Below are 21913 nucleotides of genomic sequence, written 5' to 3'. Positions count from 1 at the left end.
CAGGCTACTAAGGTTGAGGAATATACAAACAGGGTTAAAACAACAACACTCTAAAATAAAGAACTTAGATTCTACTCGGAATCTCGAGTCTATGTTTGGCATACCGACCCCTTTTTTCTGTTTGGGGATTTTGTTCCTGGATACCCGCTGAGCCCCTAACATCTCCTGATTGTCCCCAGACTTAATTTAAACCACCCATTTGTTACAAATCTTTCCATCTTTTGAAAATGAAGCATCCAGTCTTCATAGCCAATATCATGGGGATAAGTGGCCTGCGCCAACCCAAACAGGGTCCCATCCCGGGAATTAGAGTAATGTTAATGAAACATGCCCCTGATCACAAGATCAAACGGGCTCAATATGTCCAAGGGTGATAGAGATGTAAACACATCAAATTCTGGGAGTCACCTGAATACAAATGGCTTGTGTTACAAGACTGAAATATGCGCCTATCTGTCTGACGGAAGTGACATACAATTGAACAATAATCACGAAGCTCAATTACTTTTATTTAACCTGATGTGTTTGCAATATTTTCCAGCTGGAATCACTGAGATGATCCAGACCAACAGTACAAACCAGTCCAGGAATTTCCAGTAGCAAATGAGGTGAGCAGTGGTTTTCTATTGGGATGGCCAGAAACAGACTGAACAATGATGCAAGTTACAGGTAAAATCGATTATATCCAGTGCCCTCACGATCCCAAATACCGTACACCAGCCCTGATAGGGTTGATTGGAACCAGGATACCCACTGGGGGCGGAACCTACCTCAGGTGCCCACCTGATGACCATTGCTGGACAATCTTATCCCGAGGGGACCCTGAAAATGGAGATAGGCAGGCCCCAGCATTTCACCTTTGAGACTGGGAACAAGACATCAAAATGCCCAGGGACAAATGCCTGGCCCTTGCTTTAACTGTTGAAATGCGGCCACCAGGGAGTGATGTGTGTTTAATGTTACTTTGGAGCTGACGTAGGGAATCAACATGCTTTCGTCCTAGCAAAAGGAAATCTACTAATATACATTGACTCTTCACTGCTTTTAGTATGACCCACGACTTTGGAGCCTTGTGGGTACATTGAAGATTTTTAACCCCCAAGGAACAGCGTTATAGTCATGCTTTTTGTTGGCAATTATCAAGATGTTCGGCTCATGCCGAGGAAACTGATACTGTTTCCAAAGTAGTGGGCAAGTAGATGCAGCTGCCAAGCAGGCAGCCTTACATCCCAAACTTCTGGTCCCCCAGCAAAACCCGGTTAGACACAGTTTAAGGACGGGTATGCCAGACCTGGGTAAGGTACAGAAATCACGGGGGATGCCCCCTGCTGAAGAGCACAAACTCTGGCCTCAAATAGTGTACTCCCTCAATACTCAAATCACAATGTGGGTGACCCCTGCTGGACAAGTTTGTGTTCCTTCTTTGTTGCTGCCTATTTTAATTGACTATGTGTATTTTGTTTACACTTGGGCAAGGAGGAAATGGTTTAAACTTAATTACAATGGACACTCTGCAGCCTCCAACGTTGTTGGGAAGGATCTTTCCAGTCCTCCTCACCACCCCAACTGCTGCTAAGGTCGCTGAATGTTCCGCCTGGGTTCATCTCCATCTTTGCAAGCTCATCAGATGAGCCCTTTGCAAGGGGGAACATGATGAAGATCGAACTTGCCTTGTTCTGTGGACTTGCCATTGCCAGCATTGGTGCACAAGAAGGGACAGTTTACCTGTGCAATCCTGAACAACCAGAGACTGTATCAACTATGCCGAAAAAAAAATCCTTGCGTGCCAAGAGATTGAACATTAGCAAGAATGACTATTGCAGTGGTCAACTGCATCAAAAAGATTGAACAGTTCATTTACTTAACAAGTCTAAATGGTCTTTACCCTGTAAAGATGTTGTGTGCCAGTTTGATTTCAGTTGTGCTATGGGCAACCCTGGTAAGCCTTGCCCCCATTCAAATAGGCTGCACCGCAAAAGAGAAGATAGGGAAATGTTACCTTTCACTAACAATTTGTTTCTCCAAAGTCACAACAGAATATTTGACAGGGATGAAGTGGTCTGTTATGCCCTGACTTCAGCGAAAGACTCCTTGACCTTTTTTTTTCTCCTCCCAAATCCTAATGAAGGAGTATGGAGAGCTACTAAAGCATTTACTGGACATAACATTTCTTTTGATTATTACCTATCCCCACCTACTAGCTGCTTATGAACTTCTTCCAATAAATCCGGAGTAGCCTATCCAAATTGTTACAATGGTAAAGGATGGGGGTGTACTTGCATTATTGTGACAAAGATTATTTCCTGCATGATAATTAAATGTGCCAAAATAAAAGCAAATTACTGCGGATGCTGGAATCTGAAACCAAAAGAGAAAATGCTGAAAAATCTCAGCAGGTCTGGCAGCATCTGTATGGAGAGAAAAGAGCTGACGTTTCAAGTCTAACTGACCCTTTGTCAAAGCTGGTCAAAGGGTCAGTTAGATTCGAAACGTCAGCTCTTTTCTCTCCTTACAGATGCTGCCAGACCTGCTGAGATTTTCCAGCATTTTCTCTTTTTTGGAATTAAATGTGCCAGTCGCCACTGATCCCCTGTAGGACTTTGCATCTCATGAATATGCCTTGGGGAAGAGTGTGTCTCTGTTATCGCTGGTATTCAGATCCTTTGTGGAATGGGCAATAGCACTTACCTTCATTATGAGACCCCTAATGGGACCCACATCTTCCCAATTGGAGGATGGAAGTAACCAGTCTGGAACAATAACTGTATCTCTTTCCAAAAGACCCATCACTTTCTATTGAACAGCTTTCCATGGACTATCCATATGTTCCAGGAAGTCACAAAGACAGGCCCGCTTCTTATTGGGAAGCTCCCTCCATCATTTATACTAAATCTGGTAACTTTTTTTTAGCCAAGGCAAAGCAACCAATTTCCTGGTCCTTAATGAAATAGGCACTCCCTGTGCTGTAACTGTTGGAACATTTTTTCCGACCACGGTTCCCTGTCCAATTACCTGGCAATGGGTTTGGGATCTCCTTGTCAAACATTCAGTCTCATCTGAATTCTGCGCAAATTGGAAGAATCCGAAAGCTTTGAGCACCACGAAGGCTCACTCTCTGGAGTATGCCTTTCTTAGTACATTTTTCTGGAGGGTCTGCAGGAATTATTAGCCATCAAAACCAAAATTATCTCATTTGTGGTCTCACCCTCTTTGGTAATGAGACAACTGCTGCCTTAACAGGAGTTAGGGACATACTTCCAGAATTATGCCTATTTTCCCAACAAACTGGTACGCTCTTGACTATATACTCACCAAAGAAGGTGGAGTTTGCACCACAGTCAAAGTCAAATGCAGCATGGGGGTCACTGACCTCATCGAGAATATTACCAGGCATGTACGTAACATCCACACCTTCATAAGCTAAATGACTGAGGGTGTGGGATGGGGAGATCAGGGTTTCGGATCATGGTACAACTGGCTGATAAGACAATACCAGCATACATAGCCATATTTAATTGGTCTTTTTGTTGGCATTGCTATTGTTAAGTGTATTATTGCTAAAAGATTAATTTCTATTGACAGCATCTGTTCCACCCAGAAAATGCTGCTTCTCCATTCAGATGAAGTTGAGGAGGCACCATTGCCTACCCATTCCTCCCTAAAAGAGGAGGAAGTATGGCAGTCTCTGGCGTCCATTCGATTGGACTGATCTACTTTATGCCCTAACCACCTATGGTGTGGTCATGGAATGACCAAAGTGGGGAGATGAGAATCTAAAATCTGGATTTAGGCTGTTGTCAGGAGCAACCATTTAATGCAAGTTTTTACTAACTACAAAATGGCTTCTTAATGTAAGTAACATAAAATAACAAAATGGCTTCTTGGAGCAAATTAATAATTTTCTTTATAATGGCACCTAACTCTGCTGAAAACTGCATTCCTGAACTAATTGAAAGAGATTAGCAAATAATGCCCTTGGTTCATAGTATGAATTAACCAAGCAAGATATGACATTCTTAAAGTACCCTTGCTCTGTCGACGCAGGTGCAGAGAGATAAAGATGTGCAAACCAAGTAAGTTTCCAGGAAATATCATTTACTTAATTTTATGTCTATTTGTCATTTTATGCCTATTTTCCCAACAAACTGGTACGCTCTTGACTATATCTTTTATTGGATTAATTTTGCAATCAAGGCTGTTCTGTTTGTTAAGAGACCTATAAAAGTTGCTTGTGTTTAAGCTTAAAATGCAGCAGCTTTTCCAGAGTACACAGAGGTGCTTAGCCCCCGTGTTGCTGGATAACCCATGCCCGACGTTGTAACAAATTGTTGAATCAGACTGAGCTGCTGGTGTTTATTTGACCGATTGCAGAACGAAGAGGCGCCTCCTGGGGCCCAGATTTACAACCTCTGCCCCAGAAAAAATCCCAATGATCTAAAAATCTGAATCCCTCCCCCATACTAATTCTTTAGCAACACCTTCAACAGCCAGATCCTCCTGTTCTTACCCTTACTAGCACGTAGCACAGGAAAGTAATCTGAAGATTACCACCATTGGGGTCCTGGTTTTTAACTTTTCCTAGCTCTCTATAATCACTCTGCAAAATACATAGGAAAACAAAGTCTTCAGATAATACAGAGGTAGATGCATATAGATTTTTGCTCATCAAAAAGGTGAAAGGTTATTCAGGGTAGACAGGAATGTATAATTTAGGCTTGCAATTAGATCAGTCATGACCTCCACAAATGGAGGCGTTGACTGGATGGACCAAATTACCCACTCCTATTTCTAACCCATGTGTTCATAGGTACCTGACATCCATTTTTCTGGTTAAAGTTAGTTACAGCTGTCTCCAGTTAACTGATCAAATGTGCAAATTTCCCAAAGTGACTCATACAAAAGTCATATTCTTGAGCAGAGTAAATATCTACACAATCCAACAGACATCCATCAATCATTGTCTTTGCTTTTTGTCCATTAAACAATGCCCTACTAACGCTGCCTCATCCCATTTCTTACTGCACGCTTCCATTTTCGTACAAACCAGTGACCAATTAGTACAGGTATGTAAAAGCTATGGGAGCTTATCAGTTCTACACACACTCCAGAGTATTTAGAAAATGCTGTCCAATCACGGAATTCTATCTAACATTAAAACTGGCTTTGAATTTTGTAACTTAAAAATGTGTTGCTGGAAAAGCGCAGCAGGTCAGGCAGCATCAAAGGAGAAGGAGAATCGACATTTCAGGCATAAGCCCTTCTTCAGGAAAGAAGGGCTCATGCCTGAAACGTCAATTCTCCTTCTCCTTTGATGCTGCCTGACTTGCTGCGCTTTTCCAGCAACACATTTTTAAGCTCTGATCCCCAGCATTTGCAGTCCTCACTTTGTCCTGTTTGAATTTTGAAAGCATGGAATGGGTTCATTTGCCTCTGCTCTGCAGTCAGTGTAAAGACAGCTATGTTAGCCATACATCCTGAAGACAAGAGGATTGTAACAATCAGTATATCATTTTGCTGCTTAAATTACCAAATGGACACAACCAGCCCGTTCTTTCAAAACTCAAAGCGCAGAGTCCAACATTAGATGTCATTCTACAAGTGGATAACATTTCCTGGATTATCCTGACTGTGTAAAGAATTACTGTTTTAGATTGTAAATCAGGCTCACAGTACAGTGGAATTCTGTTAACTGGAAGCACATTATATTATTACAATCTATATTAATACACAGGCAGACACAAAGAACATGCACACACACCGGGCCTGTTTCAACTCAGGTGGCAGCCATTTTCTGGACTGTTTCTCAGAGAAATGCATTGACCAAATAGGCTCAACCTGCCTGGTTTAATAATTAATTTAATAATTAGCAATTAACTGTCAGTCATCATCTAACTAGTGCATTCTCCTTGGCAATGCCTCTACCAATCAGAGTCCATTTGTCAAATAATTAGCACTTTCTTCTCCTACAGCATAAACATTGTTTTCCTTTGACTTGGGCATTACGCATAGCACAGTTTGATTCTACCCTCAGGAGACTGTGTCTCTGTGGAGTTGCACATTCTCCCTGTGACTGCATGGGTTTCCTCTGGGTGCTCCAATGTCCTCCTACTATCCAAAGATGTGTAGGTTAGGTGGATTGGCCATGCTAAATTGTCCATAATGTCCAGGGATGTGCAGGCTAGATGAATTAGGCATGGGAAATGCAGGGTTATAGGGATAATGGTAGTGGTTCTGGGTGGGATGCTCTTTGGAGGATTGATGGGCACTTGATGGGCCAAATTACTTGTTTCCACATTGTAAGGTTCCATGATGATTCTAAGGTCCATTAGGACTACTGCGACTATACCTTTTGGAATTTTTTGTGAAATGCCCTAATAAGTGCTGGAAAAGCTTCACCTAAATATGTTGTTTCTCAGCAATATTCAACTAAATTTGTTAGAGTGGCATGCCTGTTACAAATTCACCTTGGCCGTTATTGGTCAATCCCTGCATGCACAGATGGAAATAAGCTTACTGTCTGTCTGTACAGTTAGATTGTGCAAAACGTCATCCTGACCTTTCTTGGCCATCCTTCCGACGGTTCCTTTTGCTGCATCGAGCCATCTTTCCTTTGAAGCTCATCTTCCTGGCAGGGCCAACTTTTATTGAAGAATTCTCCAATGGCATGGAACACAGCACTACCTTGTTTCCACTCTATAAAAAGATAGATGTCCATTCTCATTAGTTTGTAGCAGAAAAAACATGGTCACTTTTAAAGTCACAAAGTGCTGTAGAAATTCAGGAGGTCTGGCAGCATCTGTAGAGAGAAAGAAGAGTTAATGTTTTGGATCGGATGCTGTCAGATCAGTTCGATTTCTCCAGCAATTCCTGTTTGTTTGTTTCAGATCTTCAGCTTCTACAGTTCAAATATCTCGTGAATCAAGATGGAACATAATTGAATTTGCACTATGAAAAACAAAAATATCCAGTTCAACAACAACTTTTTTGAGCATTTCATCCAATAAACAAATAACATGCTTGCATCAGCACTCCCTCTTTGTATGCATTTCCAGGTTAAGATATCTCACCTAACTCAAGTTAAAAGGAAAATCACAACCTTGGAGTAAACCAGAGGTCACTGGCAGGACAGAGCATTGAAAGGGATAGAAGCAGTCAAGGACGCGAAAAGAAATGGACATTCTGTGATTATGAAATGTGAAAGTCGAACCCTGTTATAGAGATGTACAGCACAGAATTAAATTCTTCAGTCCAACCCATTCATGCTGACCAGATATGCTAAATCAATCTACTCCCATTTGCCAGCATTTTGCCCATATCACTTTAAACCCATCCTATTCATATACCCATCCAAGTGCCTTTTAAATGTTGTATTGTACCAGCCTCCACCATTTTCTCTGGCAGCTCAATCCATACGTGAACACCCTCTATGTGAAAATGTTGCCCCTTAGGTCCCTTTTAAATCTTTCCCCCCTTCACCTTAAACCTCTGTCCTCTAGATTTGGATTCCTCTACCTTATCCATGCCCCTCACGATTTTATAAACTTCTATCAGGTCATCCTTCAGCCTTTGGTGCTCCAGGGAAAATAGCCCCAGCCTATTCAGCCTCTCCCTATAGCTCAAACCATCCAATCTAGTAGGTGTGGTACATTTGGATTTCCAAACAACATCCAACAAAATGCCGCACACAGGCTGCTGCATAAGATAAAGATGTACGGCGTTACAGGTAATGTATTTGTATGGAGAGAGGATTGGTTAATGAACAACAAGCAAAGAGTAGGATAAGTGAGTGCTGAAAACGTGTTGCTGGAAAAGCGCAGCAGGTCAGCCAGCATCCAAGGAGCAGGAGAATCGATGTTTCGGGCATATCAGTGACTAGTGGTATGCCTCATGGATCAGTTTTGGGACCGCAATTATTCGCAATTTACAGAGATGATTTACAGTTGGGGACCACATGTATTGTGTCAAAGTTTGTGGATGACACTAAGATGAGCGGCAGAGCAACTATCATCTGCCTTAAAATGGTGGGTCCTCAGACCCAACATTGTGCACCAGTTGGAGGATGTTCAGGTGTGTGGAGGAATCATGTCTGCGTGTACCCCTGCTCGAATCAAATTTCAAATTGGCACCAGGATCCCAGACCTCACCTGGAAGCCTGTGCCCACAACCTGAGCTGCCTCCAGAATTCTAGCTTTATGACTTTTAAAGAAGCAAAATGGTGGTCCCTGCTCAGATTGCTATTGGACACCATCCCCCTCTTCTCCTTTATTCGCTGTCTGGGCATGCCGTGCCCATTTTCCGGTGGGCGGTAGGGATCCCCAGTGGAGGGCTCTCTACACAGTAGTTCTCCCTCTTTCCCTTGCGGATCTGGGGTGGATAGTGTTTCACACAGCAGTCCCCTGTAACCGGAGATTACGGTGGTTCACAGACTCCCTCCCCAACTGCTTGTTTTGTGGCGCTGTAGAGTCTGTGGCCGTGTACATGTTGCATGTGGGCATTTGCATCCCCTTTTCAGTTATCTGCAGAACCTTCTCCTCTGCTTCTGGTTGCACTGCAGTGCCACACTCCTGATCTACGGGCACTCGTGTGGAGGGGTGTGGGTAGGTCAGAGGATCTCCTCATGGGTCTGCTCCTGGGCCTGGCCGGACTGGCCATTAACAGGTCCAGGCAGTGGGCCATGGAAGGGGCATCTTTGCTGACTGCCTGACCCTCTTCCACAGTTATGTTCATGCCCAACTGTCCCTGGAGAGGGAGCACACTGTGCCCATCAACACTCTCAATGCCTTTAGGGACAGTTGGACACTGCGATGGGTGGAGTGCTATATTTCACCCTCCAAAGTTTTGATTTAGTCCTTACCTTCCCCCTCACTTTATGTTTCACGTGAGCATTGGCCCGGCCAGGGCTCGACCTGTCACTGGTTCCCTGGCCATGTGGATGATTTTCCTAAATGAAAAAATATGTAACCAGGAGATTTGAATCTCCACAGTGAAGGACTGACTCCAGTGTGGCTGGTTGGCCACAGCCATTATACTTTGCACTAGTAAATAGAGGGTGACTTGGTGAAGGGACACTGGCCTCTGTGCAGTTATTTCAGCCTTCTTCACTGTCCTATCTACCTGTGACTCACTTTCAAGGAACTATTAACCTGCACACCAAGGTCTCTTTGTTCAGCAACATTCTCTAAGACCTTGCCATTAAATGTATGAGTCCTGCCTTACTGAAGTCCATATAGATCACGACCACACTCTGCCTTCATCAATTCTCTTCATTACTTCTTCAAAAACTCAATCAAAGAGTGAGGTGCTAGAAAAGCACAGCCAGTCAGGCAGCATCCGAGGAGTTGGACTGCACCTCTTCTCACCCTTCCTCCTGTAAAAAAACCATCCCTTATTCCCAATTCCTCTGCCTCCATTGCATCTGCTCCCAGGAGGACCAAGAACATCTCAGATGGCCTCCTTCTTCAAAGACTGCAATTTCCCCTCCTAGGTGATCGATGATGACCTCCAGCCCATCTCATCCACTTCCCACACATCTGTCCTTGAACCCTACATTTCCAGTCGCAATAATGACAGAACTCACCTGGTCCTCATCTTCCACCACCAACCTCCGGATACATCGCATCATCATCTGCCATTTCTGCCACATACAGTCAATCCCCACCATCAGAGATATATTTCCCTCCCCACCCCATCCACTTTCTGTAAAGACCATTCCCTCTGCGACTCCCTTGTCAGGTCCATAACACCCTAAACCCACCCTCGCCTCCCGGCACCCTCCCCTGCCACCACAAGAATTGCAAACCCTGCACTTACACCTCCCCCCTCACCTCCATCCAAGGCCCTAGAGGATCCTTCCACATCCGACATTTACCTGGACTTTCACACATTATCTACTGTATCCATTTCACCTGATATTAACTCCTCTACATTGAGGAGACAGGACGTCAACTTGCAGATCGTTTCAGAGAACATCTCTAGGACATCTGCACTAACCAACCCCACTACCCTGTGGTTGAACTTTTTAACTCCCCCTCCCACTCCGCTCAGGTCCTAGACCTTTTCCATTGCCAAATTCTAACTACCTGACGCCTTGAGGAAGAATGCTTCATTTTCTGCCTTTGGACCCTCCAACACATGGGATCAATGTGGATTTCACCAGTTTCCCCATTCCCCTCCCCCCACCTTATCCCAGTCCCAACCTTCTAACTCAGTACTGCCCTCTTGAATGGTCCTCCCAGTCCATCTTCCTTTCCTCCTATCCGCTCTGCCCTCCTCTCCAACCTATCACCTTTCACCCCCACCTTCATCAATCTATCACATTTCCAGCTCCCCGACACCAGCCGTCACCCCCTTCCCATTTATCTCTCAGACTCCCCCGATCCACAAGCCTCATTCCCGTTTAAGAGATTATGCCTGAAACGCCAATTCTCCTGCTCCTCGGATGCTGCCTGGCCTGTTGTCCTTTTCCAGCATCACACTCTTCAACTCTGATCTCCAGTATCTGCAGTCCTCACTTTCTTCTCCTCAATCGAGTCAATGAGACATGATTTCCCACACACAAAGCCATGTTGACTATCTTTAATCAGTCCTTGCCTTTCTAAATACATAACTCCTGTCCCTAGAATTCCCTCCAACAACTTGCCGAAAACTGATGTCACCGGACTATAGTTCCCTGGCTTTTCCTTACTGCCTTTCTTAAATAATGGCACGTTCGCCAACCTCCAGTCTTCTGGCCCTCCGCTGTGGCTATAATGATACAAATACCTTAGCAAGGGGCCCAGCAATCACTTCCGACAGAGCTCTAGAGTGAACCTGATTACATCCCAGGGATTTATCCACCTTGATGCATTTTAAGACATCCAGCACCTCTTCCTCTATAATATGGACACCACTGATGAGCATCAGAGTGGTTATGGTGTTGGGCTAGTAATTTAGAGGTAAAAACAATGACTGCAGATGCTGGAAACCAGATTCTGGATTAGTGGTGCTGGAAGAGCACAGCAGTTCAGGCAGCATCCAAATAGCTTCGAAATCGACGTTTCGGGCAAAAGCCCTTCATCAGGAATAAAGGCAGTGAGCCTGAAGCGTGGAGAGATAAGCTAGAGGAGGGTGGGGGTGGGGAGAAAGCAGCATAGAGTACAATGGGTGAGTGGGGGAGGGGATGAAGGTGATAGGTCAAGGAGGAGAGGGTGGAGTGGATAGGTGGAAAAGAAGATAGGCAGGTAGGACAAGTCCGGGCAAATCAAGGGGACAGTTACTGAGCTGGAAGTTTAGAACTAGGGTGAGGTGGGGGAAGGAGAAATGAGGAAACTGTTGAAGTCTACATTGATGCCCTGGGGTTGAAGTGTTCCGAGGCGGAAGATGGGGCGTTCTTCCTCCAGGCGTCTGGTGGTGAGGGAGCGGCGGTGAAGGAAGCCCAGGACTTCCATGTCCTCGGCAGAGTGGGAGGGGGAGTTGAAATGTTGGGCCACGGGGCGGTTTGGTTGATTGTTGCGGGTGTCCTGGAGGTGTTCCCTAAAGCGCTCTGCTTGGAGGCGCCCAGTCTCCCCAATGTAGAGGAGACCGCATCGGGAGCAACGGATACAATAAATGATATTAGTGGATGTGCAAGTAAAACTTTGATGGATGTGGAAGGCTCCTTTAGGGCCTTGGATAGAGGTGAGGGAGGAGGTGTGGGCGCAGGTTTTACAGTTCCTGTGGTGGCAGGGGAAAGTGCCAGGATTGGAGGGTGGGTTGTTTGGGGGCGTGGACCTGACCAGGTAGTCACGGAGGGAACGGTCTTTGCGGAAGGCGGAAAGGGGTGGGGAGGGAAATATATCCCTGGTGGTGGGGTCTGTTTGGAGGTGGTGGAAATGTCGGTGGATGATTTGGTTTATGCGAAGGTTTGTAGGGTGGAAGGTGAGCACCAGGGGCGTTCTGTCCTTGTTACGGTTGGAGGGGTGGGGTCTGAGGGCGGAGGTGCGGGATGTGGACGAGATGCGTTGGAGGGCATCTTTAACCACGTGGGAAGGGAATTTGCAGTCTCTAAAGAAGGAGGCCATCTGGTGTGTTCTGTGGTGGAACTGGTCCTCCTGGGAACAGATCCGGCGGAGGCAGAGGAATTGGGAATACGGGATGGCATTTTTGCAAGAGATAGGGTGGGAAGAGGTGTAATCCAGGTAGCTGTGGGAGTCGGTGGGTTTGTAAAAAATGTCAGTGTCAAGTCGGTCGTCATTAATGGAGATGGAGAGGTCCAGGAAGGGGAGGGAGGTGTCAGAGATGGTCCTGGTAAATTTAAGGTCAGGGTGGAATGTGTTGGTGAAGTTGATGAATTGCTCAACCTCCTCGCGGGAGCACGAGGTGGCGCCAATGCAGTCATCAATGTAGCGGAGGAAGAGGTGGGGAGTGGTGCCGGTGTAATTAAGGAAGATCAACTGCTCTATGTAGCCAACAAAGAGACAGGCATAGCTGGGGCCCATATGTGTGCCCATGGCTATCCCTTTGGTTTGGAGGAAGTGGGAGGATTCAAAGGAGAAATTGTTAAGGGTGAGGACCAGTTCAGACAAACGAATGAGAGTGTCGGTGGAAGGGTACTGTTGGGGACGTCTGGAGAGGAAAAACCGGAGGGCTTGGAGGCCCTGGTCGTGGCGGATGGAGGTGTAGAGGGATTGGATATCCATGGTGAAGATGAGGCGTTGGGAGCCAGGGAAACGGAAGTCTTGGAGGAGGTGGAGGGCGTGGGTGGTGTCTCGAACGTATGTGGGGAGTTCCTGGACTAGGGGGGATAGGACAGTGTCGAGGTAGGTAGAGATGAGTTCAGTGGGGCAGGAACATGCTGAGACAATGGGTCGGCCAGGGTGGTCAGGCTTGTGGATCTTGGGAAGGAGGTAGAACCGGGCAGTGCGGGGTTCCCGCACTATGAGGTTGGAAGCTGTGGATGGGAGATCTAGGTTTAAAATGTACTTTTTATTCTTTCATGCAATGTGGGCATCGCTGGCTATACTAGTATTTACTGCCCACTCCTAACTGCCCTGGAGAAGGTGGGTGGTGAACTGTCTTGAACCACTGCAATCACAGAATTATAGAATTATTTTAGTGCAGATGGAGGCTATTTGGAGTCAATACTGGCATTGCACTGCCTTTGAAAGTATAATTACCAGGTGCCAATCTCCTGCCTTTACCACCATACCTTTGTCTACTGTTTCTCTCCAAATAGTCATCTTGAATGCTTCAATCAAACTTGCCACCATCAAGTTTCAAGGCAGTGAATACCATATCCTAACGACTCGCTGTATGAGTATGTTTTTCTCACATTACCCTTGCTTCTTTTGAATATCTCTTTAAATCCATACCTTCTTGTTCTTGTGCCTTTTTACAAGAAGGAACAGCTTCTCCCTCACAACTCAGCTTCTCCCTCACAACTCAGCTTCTCCCTCACAACTCAGCTTCTCCCTCACAACTCAGTTTCTCCCTCACAACTCAGTTTCTCCCTCACAACTCAGCTTCTCCCTCACAACTCAGCTTCTCCCTCACAACTCAGTTTCTCCCTCACAACTCAGCTTCTCCCTCACAACTCAGCTTCTCCCTCACAACTCAGTTTCTTCCTCACAACTCAGCTTCTCCCTCACAACTCAGTTTCTCCCTCACAACTCAGCTTCTCCCTCACAACTCAGTTTCTCCCTCACAACTCAGTTTCTCCCTCTCTACTCATGTAATCTAGCCCTCTCATGATGTGGACGTGCCAACATTGGATTGGGGTAGACAAAATCAGAAGGCATATGGCACCAGGTGATAGTTCAATAGGTTTATGTAAAATCACAATCTTTCAGAGCACTGCCCCTTTATCAGGTGAAGTAGAGGGAGGTGCACAGGCACCAAATGTATAAGCGGAGAGATAATGGTAAAAAAATTCCAGATAACTAAGAGTGTCAATAGATTAATACAAATAGTGTGAGTAGTGTTGACAGCTGAATAATAAGTGAAGGGATGATCTATGACCTGATTAACTAAGACAGAAAGATAATCAAAAAATAATAAAATTAAGATGGTATAAGAGACAGGCCAATTGGTTGGAATAACATGAGTAGGTATCAGAGTTGCAATGACAAGGGTCTAACAAAAGTAACAAGTAACTTGCTTTTATTCTGTGCCTGTGCGCCTCTCTCCACTTTACCTGGTAAAGGGGCAGAGCTCCGAAGCTTTAGATTTCAGATAAACCTGTTGGACTGTAACCTGGTGTCATGTGACTTCTGATTCAGCCCACTCATGATTTTGAAAGCCATGATCAAATTCCTCTCACCTTTCTTCACTCCAAGGACAACAGTCCCAGCTTCTTAAACCTACCCATAATCCCCAGAATCTGCTGCTGTTGTCCTTCCAGATGATAGCGATTGTAGGTTTGGAAGGTGCTTTTGAAGAAGCCTCAACAAGATATGGTGACATCAATTCAAATGTCAGCATGGCAGCTGGATATCTAAATTCATGCAAATTCAATAAATTTGGGATAAAATGATGGTATCACTAAAACCAAATCTGGTTCACTAATGCCCTTTTATGATGGTTAAGAAAAAGAAGGAAGCATATGACAGGTAAAGACAGGAGAAAGAGAGTGAATCCTTCAAAGAGGATAAGGCAGAAGAAGTATACTTAATAGGGAAATCAAGAGGGCAAAAAGGGGACATAAGATAGCTTTGAAAAATAGGGTTAAGGAGAATCCAAAGGGTATTTTATAAATACATGAAGGAAAAAAGGGTAATTAGAGAGAGAATAGGCCCCTCCACGATCAGCAAGGCAGCCTATGTAGGTATGGTAGGAAGATCGTATGAGGAAAGGCTGAGGCACTTGGGGCTGTTTTCATTGGAGAAAAGAAGGTTTAGGGGTGACTTAATAGAGGTGTACAAGATGGTTAGGGGTTTAGATAGGGTTGACCATGAGAACCTTTTTCCACGTATGGAGTCAGCTATTACGAGGGGGCATAGCTTTAAATTAAGGGGTGGCAGGTATAGGACAGATGTTAGGGGTAGGTTCTTTACTCAGTGAGTCGTGAGTTCATGGAATGCCCTGCCAGTAGCAGTGGTGGACTCTCCCTCTTTATGGGCATTTAAACGGGCATTGGAGGATAGTGGGCTAGTGTAGGTTAGGTGGGCTTGGATCGGTGCAATATCGAGGGCCAAAGGGCATGTACTGTTCTGTATTTTTCTATGTTCTATGAAATACATCCAGGGAAGTTATTTGGGTTGAACTGAGAAATAAGAAAGGGATGATCACCTTATTGGGATTGTATTATTGATCCCCTCATGGTCAGAGTGAAATTGAGAAACAAATTTGTAAGGAGATCTCAGTTATCTGCAAGAATAAAGGGTGGTTATGGTAGGGATTTTAACTTTCCAAACATTTACTGGGACTGCCATAGTATTAAGTATTTATAAATGGAGAGGAATTTGTTAAATGTGTACAAGAAAATTTTCTGATTCAGTATGTGGATGTACCTACAAGAGAAGATGCAAAACCTGACCTACTCTTGGGAAATAAGGCAGGGCAGGTGACTGAGGTGTCAGTGGGGGAGCACCTTGGGGCCAGCAACTATAATTCTATTAGATTTAAAATAATGATGGAAAAGGATAGACCAGATCTAAAAAGTTCTAAAATGGAGAAAGGCCAATTTTGACGGTATTAGGCAAGAACTTTCAAAAGCTGATTGGATGCAGATGTTCGCAGGTAAAGGGACAGCTGGAAAATGGGAAGCCTTCAGAAATGATATAACAAGAATCCAGAGAAAGTATATTCCTGTCAGGGTGAAAGGGAAGGCAGTAGGCATAGGGAATGCTGGATGACTAAAGAAATTGAGGTTTTGGTTAAGAAAAAAAAGGAAGCATATGTCAAGTATAGACAGGATAGATAGAGTGAATCCTTAGAAGAGTATAAAGGAAGTAGGAGTATACTTAAGAGGGAAATCAGGAGGGGAAAAAGGGGACATGAGATAACTTTGGCGAATAGAGTTAGGATAATCCAAAGGGGTTTTACAAATACATTAAGGACAAAAGGATTACAAGGGAGAGAATAGGGCCCCTCAAAGATCAGCAAGGTGGCCTTTGTGTAGAGGTATGGGAGATGCTAAATGTGTATTTTGCATCAGTATTTATTGTGGAAAAGGACATGGAAGGTATAGAATGTTGAGAAATAGATGGTGATACATTGAAAAATGTCCATATTACACAGGAGCAAGTGCTGGATGTCTTGAAACACATAACAGTGGATAAATCCCCAGGACCTGATCAGGTGTACCCTAGAACTCTGTGGGAAGCTAGGGAAGTGATTGCTGGGCCTCTTGCTGAGATATTTGTATCATCATAGTCACAGGTGAGGTACCGGAAAACTGGGAGGTTGACTATGTGGTGCCACTGTTTAAAAAGGGTGGTAAGGACAAGCCAGGGAACTATAGACCAGTGAGCCTGACGTCGGTGGTGGGCAAATTGTTGGAGGGAATCCTGAGGGATAGGATGTACATGTATTTGGAAAGGCAAGGACTGATTTGGGATAGTCAACATGGCATTGTGCGTGGGAAATCATGTCTCACAAACTTGATTGAGTTTTTTGAAGAAGTAACAAAGAGGATTGATGAGGGTAGAATGGTGGATGTGATCTATATGGACGTCAGTACGGGGTCGACAAGATTCCTCATGGGAGACTGATTAGCAAGGTTAGATCTCATGGAATACAGGGAGAAGTAGCCATTTGGATACAGAACTGGCTCAAAGGTCGTGGTGGAGGGTTGTTTTTCAGACTGGAGGCCTGTGTCCAGTGGTGTGCCCCAAGGATCGGTGCCGTATCCACTACTTTTCATCATTTATATAAATGATTTGGATGCGAGCATAAGAGGTACAGTTAGTAAGTTTGCAGATGACACCAAAATTGGAGGTGTAGTTGACAGCAAAGAAAGTTATCTCAGATTACAACAGGATCTGGATCAGATGGGCCAATGGGCTGAGAAGTGGCACATGGAGTTTAATTTAGATAAATGTGAGGTGCTGCATTTTGGGAAAGCAAATCTTAGCAGGACTTATACACTTAATGACAAGGTCCTCGGGAGTGTTGCTGAACAAAGAGACCTTGGAGTGCAGGTTCACAGCTCCTTGAAAGTGGATCCGCAGGTAGATAGGATAGTGAAGAAGGCGTTTGGTATGCTTTCCTCTATTGGTCAGAGTATTGAGTACAGAAGTTGGGAGGTCATGTTGCGGCTATGCAGGACATTGGTTAGGCAACTGTTGGAATATTGCAAGCAATTCTGGTCTCCTTCCTATTGGAAAGATGTTGTGAAACTTGAAAGGGTCCAGAAAAGATTTACAAGGATGTTGTCAGGGTTGGAGCATTTGACCTACAGGGAGAGGCTGAACAGGCTGGGGCTGTTTTCCCTGGAGCGTCAGAGGCTGAGGGGTGACGTTATAGAGGTTTACAAAATTATGAGAGGTATGGATAGGATAAATAGAGAAAATCTTTTTCCCTGGGGTGGGTGAGTCCTGAACTAGAGGGCATAGGTTTAGGGTGAGAGGGGAAAGATATAAAAGAGACCTAAGGGGCAACTTTTTCACACAGAGGGTGGTACATGTATGGAATGAGCTGCCAGAGGAAGTGGTGGAGGCTGGTACAATTGCAACATTTAAGAGGCATTTGGATGGGTATATGAATAGGAAGGGTTTGGAGGGATATGGGCCGGGTGCTGGCAGGTGGGGCTAGATTGAGTTGGAGTATTTGGTCAGCATGGACGGGTTGGACCGAAGGGTCTGTTTCCATGCTATACATCTCTATGACTCTATATGGGCCAAGTGCTGGCAAATGAGACGACATTAGGTCAGATATCTGATTGGCATGGACGAGTTGGACTGAAGGGTGTGTGTCTGTGCTGTACAGCTCTGTGACTCTAAGTCAGACATTGGATCAATCAGTGTTGCTGCTTCAATCAATGCTGGACCACTGTTGCACTCAGGAAGAACACAACAAAGATTGGGTTCATGGATCAACAAATGCAGATGGCTACAGCACCAATGCCATTCTGATTAGGCAGGGGATGAAGAAGAAACCAACTAATATGAAGAAGTCATGAAGGCCTTTGATTCATAGAACATAGAACATAGAAAAATACAGCGCAGTACAGGCCCTTTGGCCCTCAATGTTGCGCCAATCCAAGTCCACCTAACCTACACTAGCCCACTATCCTCCATATGTCTACCCAATGCCCGTTTAAATGCCCATAAAGAGGGAGAGTCCACCACTGCTAACAGCAGGACATTCCATGAACTCACGACTCGCTGAGTAAAGAATCTACCCCTAACATCTGTCCTATACCTACCACCCCTTAATTTAAAGCTATGCCTCCTTGTAATAGCTGACTCCATACGTGGAAAAAGGTTCTCATGGTCAACCCTATCTAAACCCCTAATCATCTTGTACACCTCTATCAAGTCACCCCTAAACCTTCTTTTCTCCAATGAAAACAGCCCCAAGTGCCTCAGCCTTTCCTCATACAATCTTCCTACCATACCAGGCAACATCCTGGTAAACCTCCTCTGCACCCGTTCCAGTGCCTCCACATCCTTCCGATAGTATGGCGACCAAAACTGCACACAATACTCCAGATGCGGCTGCACCAGAGTCTTATACAACTGCAACACGACCTCAGGACTCCGGAACTCAATTCCTCTACCAATAAAAGCCAGTACGCCATATGCCTTCTTCACTGCACTATTTACCTGGGTGGCAACTTTCAGAGATTAGATTAGATTAGATTAGATTAGATTACTTACAGTGTGGAAACAGGCCCTTCGGCCCAACAAGTCCACACCGACCCGCTGAAGCGCAACCCACCCATTCCCCTACATTTACCCCTTTACCTAACACTACGGGCAATTTAGCATGGCCAATTCACCTGACCTGCACGTCTTTGGACTGTGGGAGGAAACCAGAGCACCCGGAGGAAACCCACGCAGACACAGGGAGAACGTGCAAACTCCACACAGTCAGTCGGCTGAGTCGGGAATTGAACCCGGGTCCCTGGCGCTGTGAGGCAGCAGTGCTAACCACTGTGCCACCGTGCCGCCCCGACTGTGCCACCGTGTACATGGACACCAAGATCCCTCTGCTCATCTACACTACCAAGTATCCGACCATCAGCCCAGTACCCCATCTTTTTGTTACTCATACCAAAGTGAATCACCTCACACTTATCCACATTGAACTCCATTTGCTACCTTTCTGCCCAGCTCTGCAGCTTATCTATATCCCGCTGTAACCTGACACATCCTTCCTCACTGTCAACAACTCCACCGACTTTCGTATCATCTGCAAACTTGCTCACCCAACCTTCTAGCCCCTCCTCCAGGTCATTTATAAAAATGACAAACAGCAAAGGTACCAAAACAGATCCTTGCGGAACACCGCTAGTAACTGCACTCCAAGATGAACCTTTACCATCAACTCCTACCCTCTGTCTTCTTCCAGCCAGCCAATTCCTAATCCAAACCTCCAACTCACCCTCAATGCCATACCTCCGTATTTTTTGCAGTAGCCTACCATGGGGAACCTTATCAAACGCCTTACTAAAATCCATATACACCACATCTACCGCTTTACCCTCGTCCACCTCCTTAGTCACCTTCTCAAAGAATTCAATAAGGTTTGTGAGGCACGACCTGTCCTTCACAATACCATGCTGACTATCCTTGATCACATTATTCCTAACCAGATGTTACTAAATCCTATCCCTTACAATTCTAAGACTTTGCCCACAACAGAAGTGAGACTCACTGGCCTATAGTTACTCGGGTTATCCCTACTCCCCTTCTTGAACAAGGGAACCACATTTGCTAACCTCCAGTCTTCTGGCACTATTCCTGTAGACAACGAGGACATAAAAATCAAGGCCAATGGCTCTGCAATTTCCTCCCTTGCTTCCCAGAGAATCCTAGGATAAATGCCATCAGGCCCAGGGGACTTATCTATTTTCACCCTTTCCAGAATTTCCAACACCTCTTCCCTACATACCTCAAAGCCATCCATTCTAATTAATTGTGACTCAGTATTCACATCGGCAACAATGTCCTGTTCCTGAGAGAATACTGAAGGAAAGTATTCATTCAGTGTCTCCCCAATCTCTTCAGCCTCCACACGCAACTTCCCACTACTATCCTTGACTGGACCTATTCCTACCCTAGTCATTCTTTTATTCCTGACATACCTATAGAAAGCTTTTCTTATTTTCATTTACCAGAATCCTAGAATAGATCAGACAAAGTTCAATCATGCAACCAGGAGCCTGGGGGAACATTAATTCCTTTATAAATAACCTGCCTTTGCACTGATTATTATTAAAACGGAACATTGAGAGACCACATTGTAGTGCTGGTGCCTGATGAAGATTTATCAGAATTCATGTTGCCAAAGATGACCTTGTATTGCAGTTCAAAGGACAGGCTGAAATTTACAGCCAAAACAAGTTGTTCACCTGACAGAACCTAGAGATTTCTTGACGCCAGACCACTGAGTCTGATTCAGTCTAGCTCATCAGCGGGCTGTCAAAGTGAGAGTAAGAAAACAGACCCAATAGGAAGAATGCACAAACATCGCTATTGCTTTATGTGGTGGGAAAATGCTTTGCTGCTGCCAAGCCATTGAGGCTGAGTCCAATGCATGCCACTAGAGAAGCTACTTCAGGAGGCTTCTACCTGCAGAACAAAAACATGAATACCAGACAATCCAACCAGCAAATGTACAAGTGGGTCAACTCACAGTCAGTGGACTGCAGCAATTCAAGAAGGCAGCTCACCACTACCTTCTCAAGGGCAAATAGGGATGGGCTATCAATGCTGGCCAGCCAGCGATGCCCAAGTCTCACAATCGATTTTTTAAAAATCGATATAATAGGAGGGAGATCACCTTGTCTTTGTACATCATTTTAAATCAGCTTTGTTCTTCATCAAGTAGAAAGGTTTGTGTGGCTCTAAAATTTATTTATTCAAATTGATTCAGTGCACTGTGAATTAGTTTTCATTGAAGAAGCTCCATCCCTGGGACCACAAGAGGACATCATTAACTTTTAGTATGCTTTCCTTTATTGGTCACTGCACTGAATATAGGAGTTGGGAAGTCATGTTGCGGACATTGGTTAGGCCGCTATTGGAATACCGCATGCAATTCTAGTCTCCCTGCTAGAGGAAGGATGTTGTGAAACTTGAAAGGATTAAGAAAAGATTTACAACGTGTTGCCAGGGTTGCAAGATTTGAGCTATAGGGAGAGGCTGAATAGGCTGGGCCCATTTTCCCTGGAGCGTAGGATGCTAATAGGTGACCTTATAAGGGTTTATAAAATCATGAGGCGCACAGATAAGTTGAATAGCCAATGTCTTTTCCCTGGGATGGGAAAGTTCATAACTAGAGGGCATAGGTTTAGGGTGAGAGGCGTAAGATTTAAAAGGGGGGACCTAAGGGGCAATATTTTCATGCAGTGGTTGTTGCATGTATGGAACGAGCCGCCAGAGGAAATAGTGGAAGTTGGTACAATTACAGCATTTAAAAGGCAGCTAGATGAGTATTTGAATAGGGAGAGTTTAGAGGGAAATGGACCAAATGCTGACAAACAGGACTAAATTTATTTAGGATATCTGGTTGGCATTGATGGGTTAGACCAAAGAATTTGTTTCTATATCTTTATGAATCTATGACTCTTTAAGGAGAAGCTGGAAGAAATGGAAAAGAGATGCACCAAGGATGAAGATGGTCACATTCCAGACCTTCATTTGCTGTTTCAGTAAAGAATGGGGGGGCATGATACAACTGATTTTGATAATTTAAAGAGATGCTGAACTTTGCTCTACTCGTTGAAGACAGCACTGAAAAGGTCAGCCCTGATGTTTTGTTGAGATTGATCAGCATTCACAAAAACAAA

General features: G+C 44.8%; 1 protein-coding gene across 4 annotated transcripts in view; it reads right to left on the bottom strand.

Annotated features, from left to right (window-relative positions):
* The window catches only part of mast3b (microtubule associated serine/threonine kinase 3b), a 301525-nt gene that overhangs the window by 23371 nt on the left and 256241 nt on the right, over positions 1–21913 (bottom strand). For all 4 annotated transcript variants that reach the window (XM_072594515.1, XM_072594514.1, XM_072594517.1 and 1 more), the window contains one exon: positions 6557–6693. In XM_072594515.1, coding sequence (XP_072450616.1) covers positions 6557–6693 — 137 coding nt within the window. The remainder of the gene's footprint in view (positions 1–6556; positions 6694–21913) is intronic.

This window comes from Chiloscyllium punctatum, chromosome 24, assembly GCF_047496795.1.
Source record: "Chiloscyllium punctatum isolate Juve2018m chromosome 24, sChiPun1.3, whole genome shotgun sequence".
NCBI classification, from domain to species: domain Eukaryota; kingdom Metazoa; phylum Chordata; class Chondrichthyes; order Orectolobiformes; family Hemiscylliidae; genus Chiloscyllium; species Chiloscyllium punctatum.
The sequence above is the reverse complement of the archived record's forward strand: the minus strand, read 5'-3'. Positions and strand labels throughout refer to the sequence as shown.